The following is a 16895-nucleotide window of genomic DNA, read 5'->3' as shown; positions in this document are numbered from 1 at the left end:
TCATATTAGAGAAGGGAAGGAATCTTATAGTCTAATCTTCTCATTTTCTACTAGACTGTGGACTTTAAAAGGGAAAAGAACAATCTTCTCTGTCCCCCCATCCTTGTAACTTCCCTCAGCCTTAACACAAGATTCTGTACATAATAAATGCTTAACTAATCCAGATTTAGGTCAGGACTACCTGTGCCCTGTTGTTGTCCTTGTTGTTGGTCGTCCTTTGTTCTTGAAGCAGTGGCATCATGAGGTTGATGTCTTTACTTATCCATGAATTGTTCTCTGTAGGTTGGTCCCCTATCCCCTCCACCAGTCACTCTGAAAAAGGAATTATTGCAACTACTGGTCAGGCAGACCTTGATCCAGCTCACTGCCTTTGTAATACTGTTTGGAAGCTGTGGGCTCTGCTTCTCATGTACCACCCATCACACTCTTATAGCACCTCTGTCTCTGTATTAATCAATTACTGGTACACTGGAGGTACAAACTATTCCTAATTCCCATCTTCAGTCCTTCCCTACCCAAATCCCACTTCAACTCTGCCCAACCTTTCCACTGAGCTCTCTAGAATTCTGTTTGTTAGCAAATAAACTCCCTTTTGTTCCTTGGCCTCTCTTTCTCATACTTATTCTATCCATTAACCTTCACCGGGATTTCCCCATTCCTTTCTTGTGACATGATAACATCATCTGTTCAGGATTGTCTATAACCTCTGCTCTCTTCCCCTTCCTCACTGGTCTTGGAGAGCAAGTCAGACTACTCCTTGGTCCTTTCTTCCATTATCAATTTTTTCTTCTTTGAAGTGGCCTTAAAACTTTCTACCAAGTTCAAAGTTTAGAAGCTGTAGGATATGGACCCCCTGTGATCCCTATTAATCAGTTTGATATGATTTCATAGTGATAATGACGAGAAGTTCTATATATTAAGCCCCAGAATTGTGAGCTGATGATTCTAAGTGCACTTGCTTAATCATAGGAAGTTAACTAGAGGTCCTCCAACCTTGTTATGATGACTAAGTCCAGCATTTCAGAAATGACTCAATTACAAGGAAAGTCCCTCAATTCCTTTTTGTACCTCTGGACCATTCTCCCTTATCCAACATGAGCAAATGACCATTTTATGACCACTTAGTCAGTGGAGATATCCCATTCTTGGTCCAGTTTGAGTGCCTCCCTCTCCTGACATACCATTTCTAGCTGATATATATATATTTTTTTTATCCACAAAACAAGATCTGTCAACTAGTGGAATTCTGTACTTTGTATAGCCTTTTAAAATTGTTCAGGTAAGTTAATCTGGTGTCAAGTCTTATAAAAATAAGACCCTGGTAGAACAGGGCATCTAAGATCATGAGGAAGACCTAGAGGTTCACCATGAGGACCATGGGCCCTTTAATGAAGTGCCACTGGCTCAGTGCTCTGCTTCAGTCTTCTTCATTATAGGTTGAACAATATTAATCCCCACTCACCCAGGTCATGTTCCCTTCTTTTTTTTTTAAGGCAAAGTTAAGTGACTTGCCCAAGATCACACAGTGTCTGAGACTTGATTTGAACTCTGATCTTCCTGGTTCAAGTCTCTATCCAATATGCTACCTCCTTACCCCTCCTCCTTTTTAAAGGAAGAGATTTTTTTTTCTCAAAAAAGAGACCTAATTTACCATCTTCTTCTCCTGTATTTATATCCCCTAAAGCTCCCTACCATCCCAATTCTTCAGTCTTCTTCAATCTCATGATTTATTTGTTCGTTCCACCTCAGTCACCTATTTGGATGGTTCCACATGTCAATATGATTCACAAATGTTCCAGTTTCTTTATTTGAATCTCTAGATATTCTACTGTGATATTCCTCATAATCTGTTTCACTGTCTCTAAGTCTGTTCTTTTTCCTCATCTATACCTTGGATCTTTCTATCCCCCCAAATTTTCTCAGATTATTACCCCTGCTCTGACTTCACTTTCCTCATTCTCCACTCTCAAATTTCCATTGTTCTTTGTTCTTGAGTCCCTTGCCCCTTGTCCTATCAATACTCATCTTTTGCTAAATCTCAATTTTGAATTACTTCCACCACCCACTTCCTCTGCTCCTACTCAGAACCCTTCTGAAAAACAACTAGAAGAAGGATTTACTGGATATCTTACACATTCATGTTATTCAAAATAAAGCAGTTCCATTATTCCTTCCTAAATGATTCCTTCCCCACAGAAGCTATTCCAAATCTCTTTACCCTTTAGACCTTCTATGCATCTCTCTGCTTGTCTGAGGACATTGTTTTTTATTTTACTGAGGAAATTGAGAACATTTGACCTGAGCTCCCTCTTCTGCCATTCTCTTCACCTTCAGATAAATATTTTGAGAGAAGATAATGTCCTGAAGAGAAGAGGAGAGAGAGATTGAGACTAGGTAAGAAATGAAGCACAAAATGGTCTCTTTTATCTTGTTAAAAAAATCAATCTGGGAGGGGAAGACCCTGAAGGTCTCTGACCAAAATAGAACAATTGCTATTTATACTTTGAAATCAAAAACACATATATAAACACACATTAGGGAGAGAAGGCCTATTATATATATATATATATATATGTATATATATATACATATATATATTATGTATATTCATACTCATGCATCCATTTGAAGACATATACACTTGCATATACATATACACATATTCACATACCACACATGCTATCTATAAATAGACATCACACATATACATACCAAATTACCCTCACATATACATGTGACATGTGTTTGTGGGTGTAATAGCACATAGCCTTGGGAAATAGCCAAAATTAGGGCTGTGATATGGATGATTCCTAGGAAACTAAGAAGTAGAGGAGAACCAGAAGAGAGCAGGGTCATAAGAACCCAGAGTGGAGAGAATATTCAGAAGAGAGGAGTCAACTGTGATGCTACTGACAGGTCAAGAATAGTGAGGCTAACTCCCTCACTTTGCCTTTTAAAATCCTACTGATCTTTCTAGGCCCAGTTCAGATGTCTTAGCCTCCTTCACAAAGTCCTTCCCAATTACCATTCCAACTTTCTAAGGTTAAAAATGTTCTTTCTTTCCTTTGGTTTCTTTTTATACCTGTTTTGTAAGCACTCATGTTGATCAATCATTAAGCATTTTTTAAGTACCTACTATAGTGCCAGACAAAAATGAAAATCTTTCTTTCCGAGGAACTTTCATTCTCTCAGGGGACCTAAAGTATAGTTATTGTGTATATCGTATTCATGTCTCATCCCTTGAACAGGGTAACATTTTTGAGAATAGGGACTGTATACTATTTATATTACTTATGCTTATATCACTTCTAGAATATAACATGGGGCTTTTGTGTAGTAGAAACTTACTGGTTGTTTGTTGGATAGATAGATGTGAAGTGACTTGCCCAAGGGGCACATAGCTGGTAGTAGCAATCTGGCTTCCTGATTCCCAAAGCCATCTCTTGTTTGATACACTGCCTTTCCTTTTCATCATGTATTTTGTGAAGAATCAAAGTATACCATTTTTGTAAGAGAACAATGTTTTATCCTTTCCTAAAATTTACAGTCTCTCCTCCCAGAAAATATGTCCTCCAGCCCCAGGCTCTGTTGCCTTGATGAAGAAATATTAAGGCAAATACTATCTGTGCTCACCTGGTATATCCTGTGGATGTCTGATTTTCTTTCCATTATTGTCTAATACCCAGACCTACTGAAATGTAAATGTCTTAGTTTCCTTCCAAACTCAGTGTAAATGTATCAGCAAACTCACCCCCAAACTGAGTACCTCAACTCTTTCTGAGATGCAAATCCCCTGAGATTTAAGAAGTAACCTCAATCTTTCCCTTACCTTTCTCCTGTCACACACCATATATCCTGCCAAAGTACATGCTGACATCTGTCTTGTTCAGGTGTTAGCTACTCCTTGGCTCCTCCCAACACAGACAATATGCTAAGCTTTCTTAAATGTCCTGCCCACTCACTCTGTTTCAACCCATCTGCCAGCCTCTGACAATTGTTCCTGCCTTCTCTTCTTCATACTTGTCCCCCTCTCTATGCTACCTATGGCAGCTTCTGCTACTGCTTCTGCTGCTGCTTCTCCATCCCTCCCTCTTCCCACCTTAACTCTCTGACCGACTTGCTGCTCTTCTCCTCAGAGGATCAGCCTTTTCCAACTGCCTTTTCTTCCTCCATCTCAGGAATCCAACCCATTTTGCTATCCAAATATCTGTACTTTGATGCTTGTTATCTCATACATTTGTAATAACCTGTGAATTAAAATTTATATTTTACACTTTTGAGTCAGAGTCATGTGATTTCTTCACTAATAAATGAATCCCCAGTGGTCTTTACAAACCCCCAACTTCCTAAGGACCCAACTTCATTTACTCCTCTTCAGTCTGATTTGCTATATCACATCCTAAGAACCCCTGGAGGATCTTGCCATTCCTTGTGCAGTTATACCCTCAGGATTTCCATTTTTACTGAAGCTAAACTCTCTTATAGGCATTGTTTCTTCCAATTATAATGTAAGTTCCTTAAGAGCAGTCACTGTCTCAATTTTTTTTCTTCTTTGTATCTCTAGAGCTTAGAACATAGTAAGTTAGCATATATGCTATAGATATATATGCTATAGACATGTAGATATATATCACTTTAAGATTTGCAAAGCACTTTGCAAATATTATCTCATTTTATCCTCACAACCCTAGGAGGTACTATGGTCTACCTTGTTTTATAGATGAGTAAATAGACTAACAGAAGTGAAGTGACATGCTCAGATTTGATTTCAGATGTTCTTGACTGCTCTCTCTACTACTAGCTGCCTCTTAATACCTGCCTTTTGATTCATTAATTCCACACTCACTGTGACATATCTTTTCTTTCCATTTTACTATGAAAACCAATGAATTTTTTAATTTTCTTGAGTTATTTAAGTTATGTATTGGCTTGTACATTTCTTATGCTTTACTCTGACTCTATAACTTTTATCTTTCCTTATTTTTTTTTCTTTTCCTGGATCCATTTGCCAGGGTAGATATTCTACTCCCCCCCCACCCCGTGTGTGTATGTGTGTGTGTGTGTGTGTGTATGTGTGTAGACAAACAGAAATAGGGGAGAGGAAGACAGACAGAGAGAGAGAGAGAGATAGAGAGAGAGAGAGAGAGCCCAGTAGAGATTAAAAGAATTGACTGATCCTTTCCCATTGATTTACATCACCCATTTACTATTCAATCTTGAGGAAGTACCAATCTAAAACTTCAACACCTTTGAACAACATAAACGATGGAATGATACAGTATCAGCTATCAGACAGCCAGTAAGTGACTGTTTGCCACTTTGGGCACCTGGCCCTGATGCCAAGGTAACACAGGGCAAAAGTAGAGACTGGAAGGACTCTGTCACTTCTGACCTGGTCTACCAAGAACTCTGGAGCAGATTCAATCAAGTCGATCCAAACCAAAGGAACCATCATCTCTCTAGCTCCTTCCCCTAGCCCAGGATTTTATTCCAAGGAAACTTCTGAAATGTAGGTAACAAGTCTCTAACTTTCAGACATAATTTAAATCATTGCAGAAAAATGTAGCACAAAGGACCCACAGAAACTCATCAACCAATCAAAAAGCAAAGCATTCATTTAGCCTCTTCTACTCAGTACACTTCCTTCCCTCCCACCCCTCAAATAAGCATTTTTCTCAGTACTATTGAATAAACATTCCCTCTCATATCAGAGCTTGTCCAGTCTAAGCAATTTATGGCTAGCACAGGGCTGGTAGGGCCCATATCTTTTGCCCACTCATGGCATGACTTTAGTCCTTCAGCCTCAGCCAGATTGCTCCTTTGTTGACAGAATGGGAAGTTCATTCTTTAGAACCCTGGCCTCTCTGACTTGTGTACAGGAAAGGAAACAAGTCCAGGAAAGTAGTAAAAAAAGTAGGGTCCAGAAACTTGAGGTCAGCAGGGCATGTATATATGCTAATTGTGGGCTTTTCTAGTAAGTCACTGTTTTCTTCTCTGAGAATGAAGGAAAAGAAATCCCCTTCTCACCTCCTTTCTTGCTGTTGTATTCAAGTCTGGAATCCCAAGGGAGAGAGAAACACATTTTACAGCACATTTATTATAGAACATAATAGATAAAAGTCCATTCCTTTTGATTATGAGCTACTCATTGAGATCAAGAATTCCCAATCTGAGCAAAGTGTTTGAAAGCAGCAAGTTTACCTCCCTTTTGGACAAAGAAACTGAGGTTCAGAGTGGGGTAGAGGATTAATCTTAAGGTTAAATCAGGACTTAAATCAATATTATTGCATCGGTATCAGAGCCAGGGTATGGATAAATGCTGTTGACTACTATGATTCTGTCCTAAGAGCAAATTCAAAAAATTCCAACTCTGAGGTGGTTTTGGAACTGATTACTCTTCACTATCCCCCAACTCCTCTAGCAGAGTCTACAAATAATGCACACTTTATTCAGGGTTTTCTAAAGTGCAGCTGCTCAAGACAAGGGCAAAGGAAAGCTTTTTAAGGTCCCAATAAACAGAATGTTGTTGAAGCCAGGATGCCTGGAGAAAAGACAGGGAAAGAAGCACCTATGAAGGACAGAACAGAACATCATCCATTGCATCTGTTTTCTCTTCCCCTTCTCTACCATCAGATTGCTCTTACCCATCTTCTTTCTAGGAAGTTGACCAGTTCTGACTTCTTATTCCAATATCAGGAAAACTCTCTGGTATGAAAAGTTCCCTAAATGACTTGGTCTGGAGTTTTCCCCAAGACAAGTTAAAGGCAAATGGAATTGTCACCTATGTCAATATATAAGAGAAGGGAGAGGAGGAAATTCTTTCAAGGCTAACCTCCACCACATGATAAGGGATCATTAACTGAGGTGGTAATCTCCCCAGGTCCATTCCCAGACCTTTGTCTCCACCTTTTTTTTTTTTTAACAGAAAAATACAAGCTGTTTCCTGTTCAGACAAACCCAGCCCATTCTCAGCCCTCCTATTAGCACCAGCAACTTTCTCACAATTTTATTCTGATCTTACTTAGACTTGCAGATCAATAAACTTAATTCAACACATTAGGCTTCTAAGTATCTTAAAACTCAGTTTTCTGGACAGGTGTCCAAATTTCCATTTGCCAATTATATCAATCAATAAATCAATTAAGCAGCAGTTATTTAGTACCTACTATATACTTCATTCTTCAGTTGGCTGTATTCCCTCTAGGTAACTAGATGTTATAGAGCATAGGATGCTGTACCTTGAATTAGAAAGTTCAAATTTGACTTTGGATACTTACTAGCTGTGCAACTTAAGCAAGGACAACTTCTCTCTCTCCTTCAGTTTTTTTAGCTGTAAAATGGGAATAATAACCTAGTTCCCAGGGTTGTTGTGAGGATAAAATGAGATATTTGTAAGGTTGAGTGGCACAGTGCCTAATGTTAGTAATAAAATTAGTAAATGCTTGTTTCTTTCACCTCTGCTAGACCTGAGTCCTTTAGCCAGAAGCCTTACTCTAGTCCTAGAATTTTGCCAAGCAAAGCAAAGCATTCAACTAGTCCCTTCTACTCACTATACTCCCTTTCCATATTTCACCAAGTATTGACACAGAATATAGATAGAAAATCAGGGTTGATTTGTGCTTAGCTTCAGATTAATTTCATTTAGGATCAATATTTGGACACTAGGTTGACTTGGAGTAGACTTATTTAGAGGATTTTCTAGCTGTTCTGCCATTCAGGGGTTATTAGGTGATATAGTGGATAGTGAGAGGGTCTAGAATTGAGAAGATCTGAGTTCAAATTTGTCCTTAGGCACTTCTTAGAACTTACCCTCTCTTTCCTGAGTAGGTGAAGTACAATATCAATGTTTGTGAAATTCCTGTATAGAAAGGGATCCCTGACATCCTTCTGGGCCCTGAGAAACCTCTTAGAAATATAAATTTGACTGAAAGTAGTCTGACAGGACCCAAGTACTTGACCCTAGGGGTCACGGATATACCATGAATTAGTCTAAGATTCACAAAACACCCTTGTTAGCCTAATTATCTTGCTGTATCTATAAAATTCCTTCTTCCTCCCCGGACTGCCTCTCCTTCCCCAGATGTAGCTGGAACCATAAGATAGTAAATTCCACTCCCTCAAACCTGTGGGAAGCCCATGAATACGTGACTCACTCCATCTCAGAAAATATGTTCAAACATTTCACAAAGACCCTGACCCTTTCCCACCCCTATCTGTAGAGAACCTTATGTTTAAATGTTTATGACAATATATCTAACTGCTGTCTTTGCTTCTGTATCCTGCTTGCTCTCAGTACCCCTCTCCCAAACACTATAAAAAAACCCTATCCCTTGAATACTCTGGTACTGTCTGATTTGGGTTTTCTTCATCCCCAGGTAGTCCCTGGCAAATAAAGATCTCCAAACTTATCAAATTCTGGTCTCCATCTTGCTCTTTGGGTTCAGCATAGGCAACTAAGTGGTTCATTGAATAAAACACTCAACCTATAGATAGGAAGCTGAGTTCAAATCTGCCTTTAGACTCTTCCTAGCTGAGGTACCCAGAATAAGTCACTTAACCTCTCAATCTCAGTTTCTTCTCTTGTAAAATGGGAATAATAATAGGATCAAATTTATTCACTTTCACCTCTCCCTGAATAGGGTCACCAGTTGCCTGCCTTATGTCCTGAAGAACTTTTACTACTGGCAGTGAAAGAAGTGAAATTTAGAGACATTTGTGCCACACATTGATGATTAATTAATGTAATTCAGTTCACACCATCCAAGAAGGGAATGAAGGAGAAGTGCAGCTAGGTATCCCAGTGAATAGAGGACTGGACCTGGATTTGGGGAAGACTCCTCTTCCTGAGTTCAAAGCCTTAGACTCTTGCTACTGATGTGAGCCTGGGCAACTTATTTTACCCTGTTTACCTTAGTTTCTTCATCTGTAAAATGAATTAGAGAAGGATATAGTAAACCACTCCAGTATCTCTGTCAAGAAAACCTCAAATGTCACAGAAGAATTGGAAAGGACTGAAAAACAACCAAATAAGAATGGAAGAAAGTGCTCAAGTCAGTCAGGATAAGTCCAGAACCAACAGAATTAGGGTCATTGATGATAGTAGCCTTTTCTTTTGCTTGAATTTTATCCATAACATCAATGACTTTCCAAAGTCTTGGTCTAGTATTTCCTACCTCTGCAAAAACTACTACAATGCCTAATCTATAATTCTAGGTCATAGTAACATTAAAATTAATATTTTATATTCCAATGAACCAAGTGAAACTTGGCTATATGTTCCTTCATTCACAGTGCACTAAGAGCCTTGCCTGTTTTTGGAACCTCAGTAGAATTAAAAGTGAATTACCTAGCAGTTCCCTCCCAGTAGTTCTCTGCTTTCCACTGATCTATCAGCAGAATGGTCAGACTCAGTATCGAATGAGTGAGCAGGGAAGAGATTTGAGGAGGGAACAGTCACTGGGGAGAATAAATAGAATCATTAAAGGAGGAACAAAAGCTTGCCTTGCTGCAATGAAGGCTCACACAAGTTTAAATAACATAAATGAATTATGTGTAAGATGTTCAGGGAGAAGGCAACTCCTTTAGACCTCATTCTTTGTAATTATTGCTATATTTTCCCATAATCCACTATTACAGATTCCTGTAATATAGTTTAGACATTCCTCTGGTTCTTTTAATTTTGTGACTATCATTGCTGATTTTAGTCTGTCACCTGTTAGATCTCTCACTCTTGTATCATAACAATATCCCTTCTTTCTGGTAATGCATACCTTTAATAGTGTTTTTATACCACTAATTTCAAGGATATCAAAGTCATCTGACAGCCTAGTGTATGCCACAAACCCCTTCTCAGTCAATCAACATGCATTTATTGGATACTTAGTATATGATAGTGTTGGTCTAAGACCTATATATTTGTATGTGTATGTGAACACATATACCCATTTGTGTCTGATGGTAACCATCCCTAGGGCAGAGGTAGATGAGGGAAGGGGGAAAAAAAAGGAAAAAATATTCCATGATAACTTTATTATTTATTTAAAAGGAATAGCAAGTTGTATATAATAGATTTACAGTTTTATGTATAATTATCTTTTTTATTTTACTATATTATAGAAATGCTTGTTTTATTTCTTAAATTCAGAATAAAGTTAATTTAATTTAATTTTTTTTAAAAAGAGAAGAGAGTAGATCCAGGAGGAGCTAGTACAGAGTTGAACTGCTTCACTCAAAGGATTAAGATAGGGAAGTGAGGAGAGAAGTAAATGAATGGGGTGATAGTCTGGGAAATAAACGAGGCATAGAGGGATTGAAGGTCATGGTGAAGATGGAGAACAGAGTTAAGACAGAAGGAAAGATGACAAGAGATTATGATCAGATAAAGAATTTTCATAGGTCATAGATGGAAGTGGAGTATTTGTAGGAGATGGTGTGATAAAAGGGTATACCCAGCTCTGGGTTCCTGAGATGAGGATTAGGTCATAGGAATTGAGTAGACTGGAAATTAAGGTATTTGAGGAATCTTCAATATAAATGAATATTAACTAGCAGGAGTTAGGGGAGTATGTGTGGAGGGGAAGAAAAGTTGTGAAGTAGGCACTTAACTCATTGAAAAAGGAAGGAGAAAGACCTAGGAGTCAATAGATAACAGGCACAAGGATCTAGATTAGGTGATAAATTTGTGAATCTCAGAGGAGAGGTTATGGTAGAAGGAGGTCCTGGAAGTAGCTATGGGAAATAAGGAATATTCTGTTTCATCAGGACCATTGAGTTGGTGGCTATGGGTATGTGACAAAGTGTAGCTAATTCTGGAAACTGGGACATCACTTTTGCAAAGGCAAAATGGAAGATGTACAATGTCATGCAGGTAGGTTTTCCTGCAAAAGCACATGAAGATATAAGATGTCAGATGAAATAAAATTAGGAAAGTGTAATGGGACCCAGACCTGGGTTGAGGTGTTTATATGCCATAAAGAAGCAACAAAAGATTGGGTTTTAAGAATACCAACTCAACAGCTATATGGAAGATGGATTCAAGCAGCAAAGATTGGAGGAAGAAAGGCCTATTAGGGCTTCATCCTCTTCTACACTTAAGATAATCTCACAAATCACTTTTTGCATTATAATAGGGGAAATATGAAAAGCTAAGCAGAAGACTGGATTTGAGGAGCAATATAATAAATTCTGTTTTGAACATGCTGAATTTGAGATGCCAATGGGATGTTTAGTCTCACCATTTATCCACAGTACTATACTGCCTCTTATTCCCACCTTATAGGAAACTCATTCTTAAAGTGATTCAATGATTTGTCTATCAAATATGTGACTAATAAAAGTTTATTGCTTTTAGCAGTACCTTTTGCTAAATAAGGAAACCATATGTTAGCAGCAACTAGCCCTTCACATTGGCTTTAGCTGAAATCAGACTCAAAACTTCATTGCTTATGGTTTCTCTTCATTAAACCTAATTACAGTAATAGAAGATTTTGAGAATTGAAAGGTAAGGAAGCACTGATTAGGTTTTAGAGGTTAAATATAGCACAACATTTATTAGTAAAAATGTTTCTAATAATGATTGATAATGGAAAGTATGCTAAAAGATGCTAGAGAGTATTAAGTATATTCTCTCTTTTTAAAATTTATTTATTTTTTATAAATATATTTCCTTTTTTTTTAGATTTTTTTTTTTTTGCAAGGCAAATGGGGTTAAGTGGCTAGCCACACGGCTAGGTAATTATTAAGTGTCTGAGACCAGATTTGAACCTGAGTACTCCTGACTCCAGGGCTGGTGCTTTATCCCCTACCTACTATGCCACCTAGCTGCCCCGTATAAATATATTTTCAAACAAGTTTTTCCCTTGCCTTATTGTCACTATTCTCTAAACAATAGGTCTTTTCTCATCTCTACATTTCCCAGTAGTCATAGACAAAGAGCATAGTACATTGTATAACAAAAGTTTAAATTGAACTGGTATAAAATAAAGGCAATCCAGACCTTGGGAAGAAAACCCCTTGGAGAGGAAAGCAAATACATTTTTAAAAATACAAGTCATTTCATTTCCCAGTTCTACTTTAAGAGACAGCCCTTACTGGTTGCTCAGGTTAATCTGGGATCTTGTTGGCTGCTGGTATTTTTCCTGGGGGCATCTTGGCAGGGACGCTGGGTGGTTCAGGTCCTCAGCAGTGCAAGAGCCTATCCCATTTGTTCCAGGTCTTATCAGCAGGAAAAGTCTCACTGGAGTTTCACAAGTGTGCTCTCTCCCTCATGTTGGAGCAGGGAGGAATCTGTATCTTTCACTTTTCAAGTTTTCTCAATTGAGAAGCAAAAGACTTAAATGCCTTTTTATCTCCCCACTCCATACCCCTCGCTTCCTTCAACAATATTGCTTCTGGTTGTACCCAGGTAGAAAGAACTCAAATGATCTGAGGGAGAAAAAACTAGGGCCTTTTTCTGTTCAGTCTTATTAAGCCTACTACGATGTTGGGTGCTAGGGGTACAAAGATGAGGCCTTTCCCCAATTTAGCAAACCTTTATTAAAGTACCTGCTAGGCATTGTGTTATGTCTTAGGGATGCAAAGACAAAAAGGAAAATTTCGGGCAGCCTCCAAGGAATTTCCATTTTCCTGGGGTGACCAACCCACACTGTTGAGTAATACAAAATATATGAATAGGATTTGGACCTGGGAGTTCATCCCCAGAGGAGGAAAGAAACTCCTTCTCTTAAGGCATACACTGGTATACACTCTGTAAATTCGAGTCTTAGGGAGTTGCCTAGAACCCTAAGAAGTTGAGGGACTTGCTCAGGATCACATAGACACTATATGTCAATAGAAGAACTGTGGCTATGGTCTTTACAATTTGATGCCTGTCCAATGAGATTTATAGACAAAGTGAGTTCAAAGTCATTATTGGGGTGGTGGTCCAGAATATTTATGATTGGGGAATCAAAAAAGGTCTCTTGTAGAAGGCAGTACCTGAGCTGAGCCTTGGAAAGAGATTCTAATTGACGAAGGGAAGAGGTGGAGCATGAAGATAAGAGATGGTGTTTCCTGTTCAAACAACAGCAAGTAAACCAATTTGGCTAGAATATTAAGTTTGGTAGGGGGCATCAAATCAATCTGAAAAGATAATTTGGAGTCAGATGTGGAGGACTTTAAATGCCGAACAGAAAAGTTTGGCTCTTCCATTGTAGTGGCAAAAAACTGAAAGAGGCAGCAGAAATTAAGCTCTTTTCTAAATGACAGTAATGAAAACCATCACCATTTCTAGGTTCCCCCAGATTTCCTTTGTGTAATATTCAGCATCAACTTGTAAAGTCTCATCTCTAAATAGAATTCTGAAAATGGATTATAGTCAGCATTGAGATTAGTTCTCCAAAGTGTTTTAAAGTCATAACAGTAATAGTCACCCATTTCTTTTTCATTTTTGTCATGTAATATTAAAAGCATATTGACCCAAGTAAAACCACTTCTTCTTGGACTTCCAGCTCTAATAATTCACAATTGATTGACTTGCTATGTTAAAATCAGGTCCATGAGCAGTGGATTGGTCTCCTATCATCTATAATTCTCATTATCCTACTTTTAGGTACAACAAATGGTTGTTGTTTGTTCTTCCTTCTTGAAGAAGGCCATGGCATCAGGGAGGTGAATGCTATAACCTACAAGTGAATTGGATTTGAGTGAGGGATTCAAAGTCAGGAGCCTCACTTTCTCTTTCAGAGTCAACTGGTTCTAGTGGGCAGATATGGATCAGGATGACTCCCTGTATGGCAGTGGGGGACCTTGGCCTTTTTAAGCTAAAATCTTACCCAGGTCTCAGTTTGACTGAGGCAATGCTCATTCATTGATTAAAACTAGGTGAGAAAAATGAGGCCGAGGGGTGCAGACTGACCACTTTTACCTAAACAAAAAAAAAAAATAGGAGACCCTCAGGGTTTCTCTGTGTTTAAGGAAAAAACAAATGGAAGCAGGAAGTGAAAGCTGTCCGTTTTCAGGTACAGGCTCTAAGCAGATGGTAATCCCCTAGCTTTGACACAGACCCAGATTAAGTAAAGCTCTATCTGGCTTCCATGAGCATCATCATATTTCAAAATTTATTCTTTTATGGATCTGTTATCTTTCTGATGTGAGTATTCCCTCTTGGTATAGATGACATCCTTTCTTAAGTCTTCTCCTCTGAGTTAACTCTTGTTCACATTCTCCCATAGTGAGCTACAGAGGATTTACTCTAGATGTGAAAATTCTTCCTTTTATGTGTCACAGGATCCAAGGCTGTAGGGTGATCCTTCTGTAATCTCTTCCTTCTGCCATCCCACTGCTGACTTCCTTTTCTAATCTAATTTTCTGTGTGATACCACATATGTATCTAAAACAACATCTATCTATAATTGTTCAGTGTGCTCAGTATAGTAGGAAACAGGTGAAATAGTCTTTATTTTCTGAGAAAAAGTTTAAAAAGAGAAATTGTTTAAACATTCATATTAAAATACTCATAAACAAGATTTGCCAACTCTCACTCTTCCCCCTTATTTTCCATCCTTGGAATAAATGAGGGTATTATTGGAGGGAAAGAGGACTATTGGTGGTGATTGATGTAGGTAAAGTCTAGACTTGGAACCAGATAAGCCCCAGCACTGACCCTTGCTAGCACTTCACTGGAAAAAGGAAAATCAATGAACTCATTTGAACCTGTTTCCTGCCTTATAGTGTTTGTGTGGGGAATATGCTTTTGCAAACTTTAAAGGGGGATTTCAGAGTGAATTATGAGTTATTAGTGTTCTGATTCTGCTTAGCCATGGCAGGCTTCCCAGAAGAGAATGTTTGAATGAAAAGTGGAGAATTAACTTGGCTGGTCAGACTGGCATCTTGGTAAAGAATCTCTTGTGTAGGGACCCCTTTCTCCTTGCCTCTTATTTAATCTTTGATTTTCACCTGACCTCCCACCAAGTTGAACCAGGTTTTGACCACATTCCCCACTTCCCTAACTGACCGGACGTGTTTTTCACACCCTGTGATTCAAGTCTCTTTCAGTCAAACTGGTTCCCCCTGCACCCCAACACGGGAGATCAGCCAGGCTTCTGGGGTGTTCAGTCTGCTTGTGACTATTGCTCCTAGGTGTTGGCTTGACTCCGCCTTCTTTTCTCCTAAGCACCTGTAAATTTAAGGGCTGGCTGACTGGGTTGCTTTGAGCTTAGAAGGCCACACCCATCTCCCATACATGACAGACGATTTCTTTCAGTTTGGAATCTTTGGAGGACTTCTGCCCTTCATCTTGAGAGCCAGACCTGAGAAGCTAGAGAACCTCAGTGCCAAGGGATATCTGCTCTGAGTAACAGTATAGGCAGAGATAAACGTCATAATTACTCACCCCCAAACTAATTGTCAGTAATTAAAGTTAAGGAGGCAGTCTGAAGGAAAGCGATGGACTCAGACTCTAGGAGAAGGCAGGTGGTGTCTGGTGTGGCTTCTGAGACTTGCAAGCCTGGACGCTGAGCTGGCCTCTAACTTTGACTTCCAGTCTGTTTTCAGCCAGTACTCCTTGGGTGAGAGGCCAGCTCACCCGCACCCAACTAGCAATCCTGGGGATCCAAGTGGATCAGAACTTACGACCAGGCTGGGTTGACTTCACTACTTCATCTTCCTGGGAGGAGGTGGAGAGTGGAGGTTCCTGGAGAGAGAGAGAGAGAGAGAGAGAGAGAGAGAGAGAGAGAGAGAGAGAGAGAGAGAGAGAGAGAAGAGAAAAACCTAAAGTGAACTTATTGCCTCAGAAGGTGAAAAAGGATTATTGGGTATTGAGATGGCTGATGAGATTGATTGGCTGGATCTGCCAGGCTGCTGGACCTATGGAGTTGACTGTGATGGACGAATCTTCTTCATCAAGTATGTTTCTTAATTTTTTTTTCCCTCTTAAAAATACCTCCCATACCCACCTGACCCCAAGTATCTTTTTTTTTTTTGGCTAGGCAATGGGGGTAAGTGACTTGCCGAAGGTCACACAGCTAGGTAATTAGTAAGTTCTGAGGTTGAATTTGAACTCAGGACCTCCTGACTCCAAGGACAGTGCTCTATCCACTGTGTCACCTAGCTGCTCCCCCCCCCCCCAAGTATCTTTTAATTGGTTGGGTTGAGGGATAAAGAGAAATAGGAAAGTGGCCCAGAGACAGGGAAGGGTGTTGATAAAGTGTGACTAAGTTTATAATAATATTTATTTGAATGGCTCTCTCCCCATTTACTTAACAGTTCAAAGTCCTATAAAGACTCACTCATTCACTCATTTACCCAAACGGTCTTTAGAAGGGCATGGCAAGGAGGATTCTTTATCCTCTGTCACAGTGATAGAATTGAAGGCCTAGAGGAGGAGGAGATACTTGGTCTAAAGCTCCTGGTCCTCCAGCGTCCAGCCTAATATTCCTGTTAGGGATCCTTGAGGATGCACCTATCACTTCCTTCTGATTCTGTGTCCTAGGAGCCTTGCTAGACCTTTTTAGACTTTTCTACTACATTTAAGGAAAGCAGGATGTTTAGACTATGGAAAATATATTGGGAGATCCTCTTTAGCTTCTTGGGGACAAGTTTTTCTTTTCTGTAAAATGGGGCTAATCATCTCTTATTCACTTGCTGGCTTTGAAGGACTGGGAGGAGTAAGATAAGTGTCTAAGGCCAGATTTGAATTCAGGTCCTCCTGACTCCTGAGCTGGTGCCCTGTGTGGAGATTTTAAAATAATAAATAGAGGTATTGCTATAATTGACATTTGATTTTACTTTTTTAATTCATATGTGTCTAGAGAGATTTCAGAGATCTGGTTCCATTAGTTGTGTATGAACCAGAAAATGTTAAAGGACTGGAAGTGATTTTAAGGATCATCTAGTTCAATTTTCTCAATGTGAAGATC

The 16895-nt window shown here is 39.1% G+C and overlaps 1 protein-coding gene across 7 annotated transcripts in view; it reads left to right on the top strand.

Moving 5' to 3' along the window:
* Positions 1-15213: 15213 nt before the first annotated feature.
* Positions 15214-16895, top strand: part of PLEKHA6 (pleckstrin homology domain containing A6) — a 220861-nt gene continuing 219179 nt past the window's right edge. For 6 of the 7 annotated variants that reach the window (XM_074222453.1, XM_074222438.1, XM_074222439.1 and 3 more), the window contains exon 1: positions 15215-15882. In XM_074222453.1, the coding sequence (XP_074078554.1) occupies positions 15800-15882 (83 nt within the window). In that variant the 5' untranslated portion in view covers positions 15215-15799. Of the gene's footprint in view, positions 15883-16895 lie in introns of all 7 variants that reach the window. The other variant, XM_074222436.1, reaches the window with a different exon arrangement.

Source organism: Macrotis lagotis, chromosome 2, assembly GCF_037893015.1.
Source record: "Macrotis lagotis isolate mMagLag1 chromosome 2, bilby.v1.9.chrom.fasta, whole genome shotgun sequence".
NCBI lineage: Eukaryota > Metazoa > Chordata > Mammalia > Peramelemorphia > Peramelidae > Macrotis > Macrotis lagotis.
The sequence above is the reverse complement of the archived record's forward strand: the minus strand, read 5'-3'. Positions and strand labels throughout refer to the sequence as shown.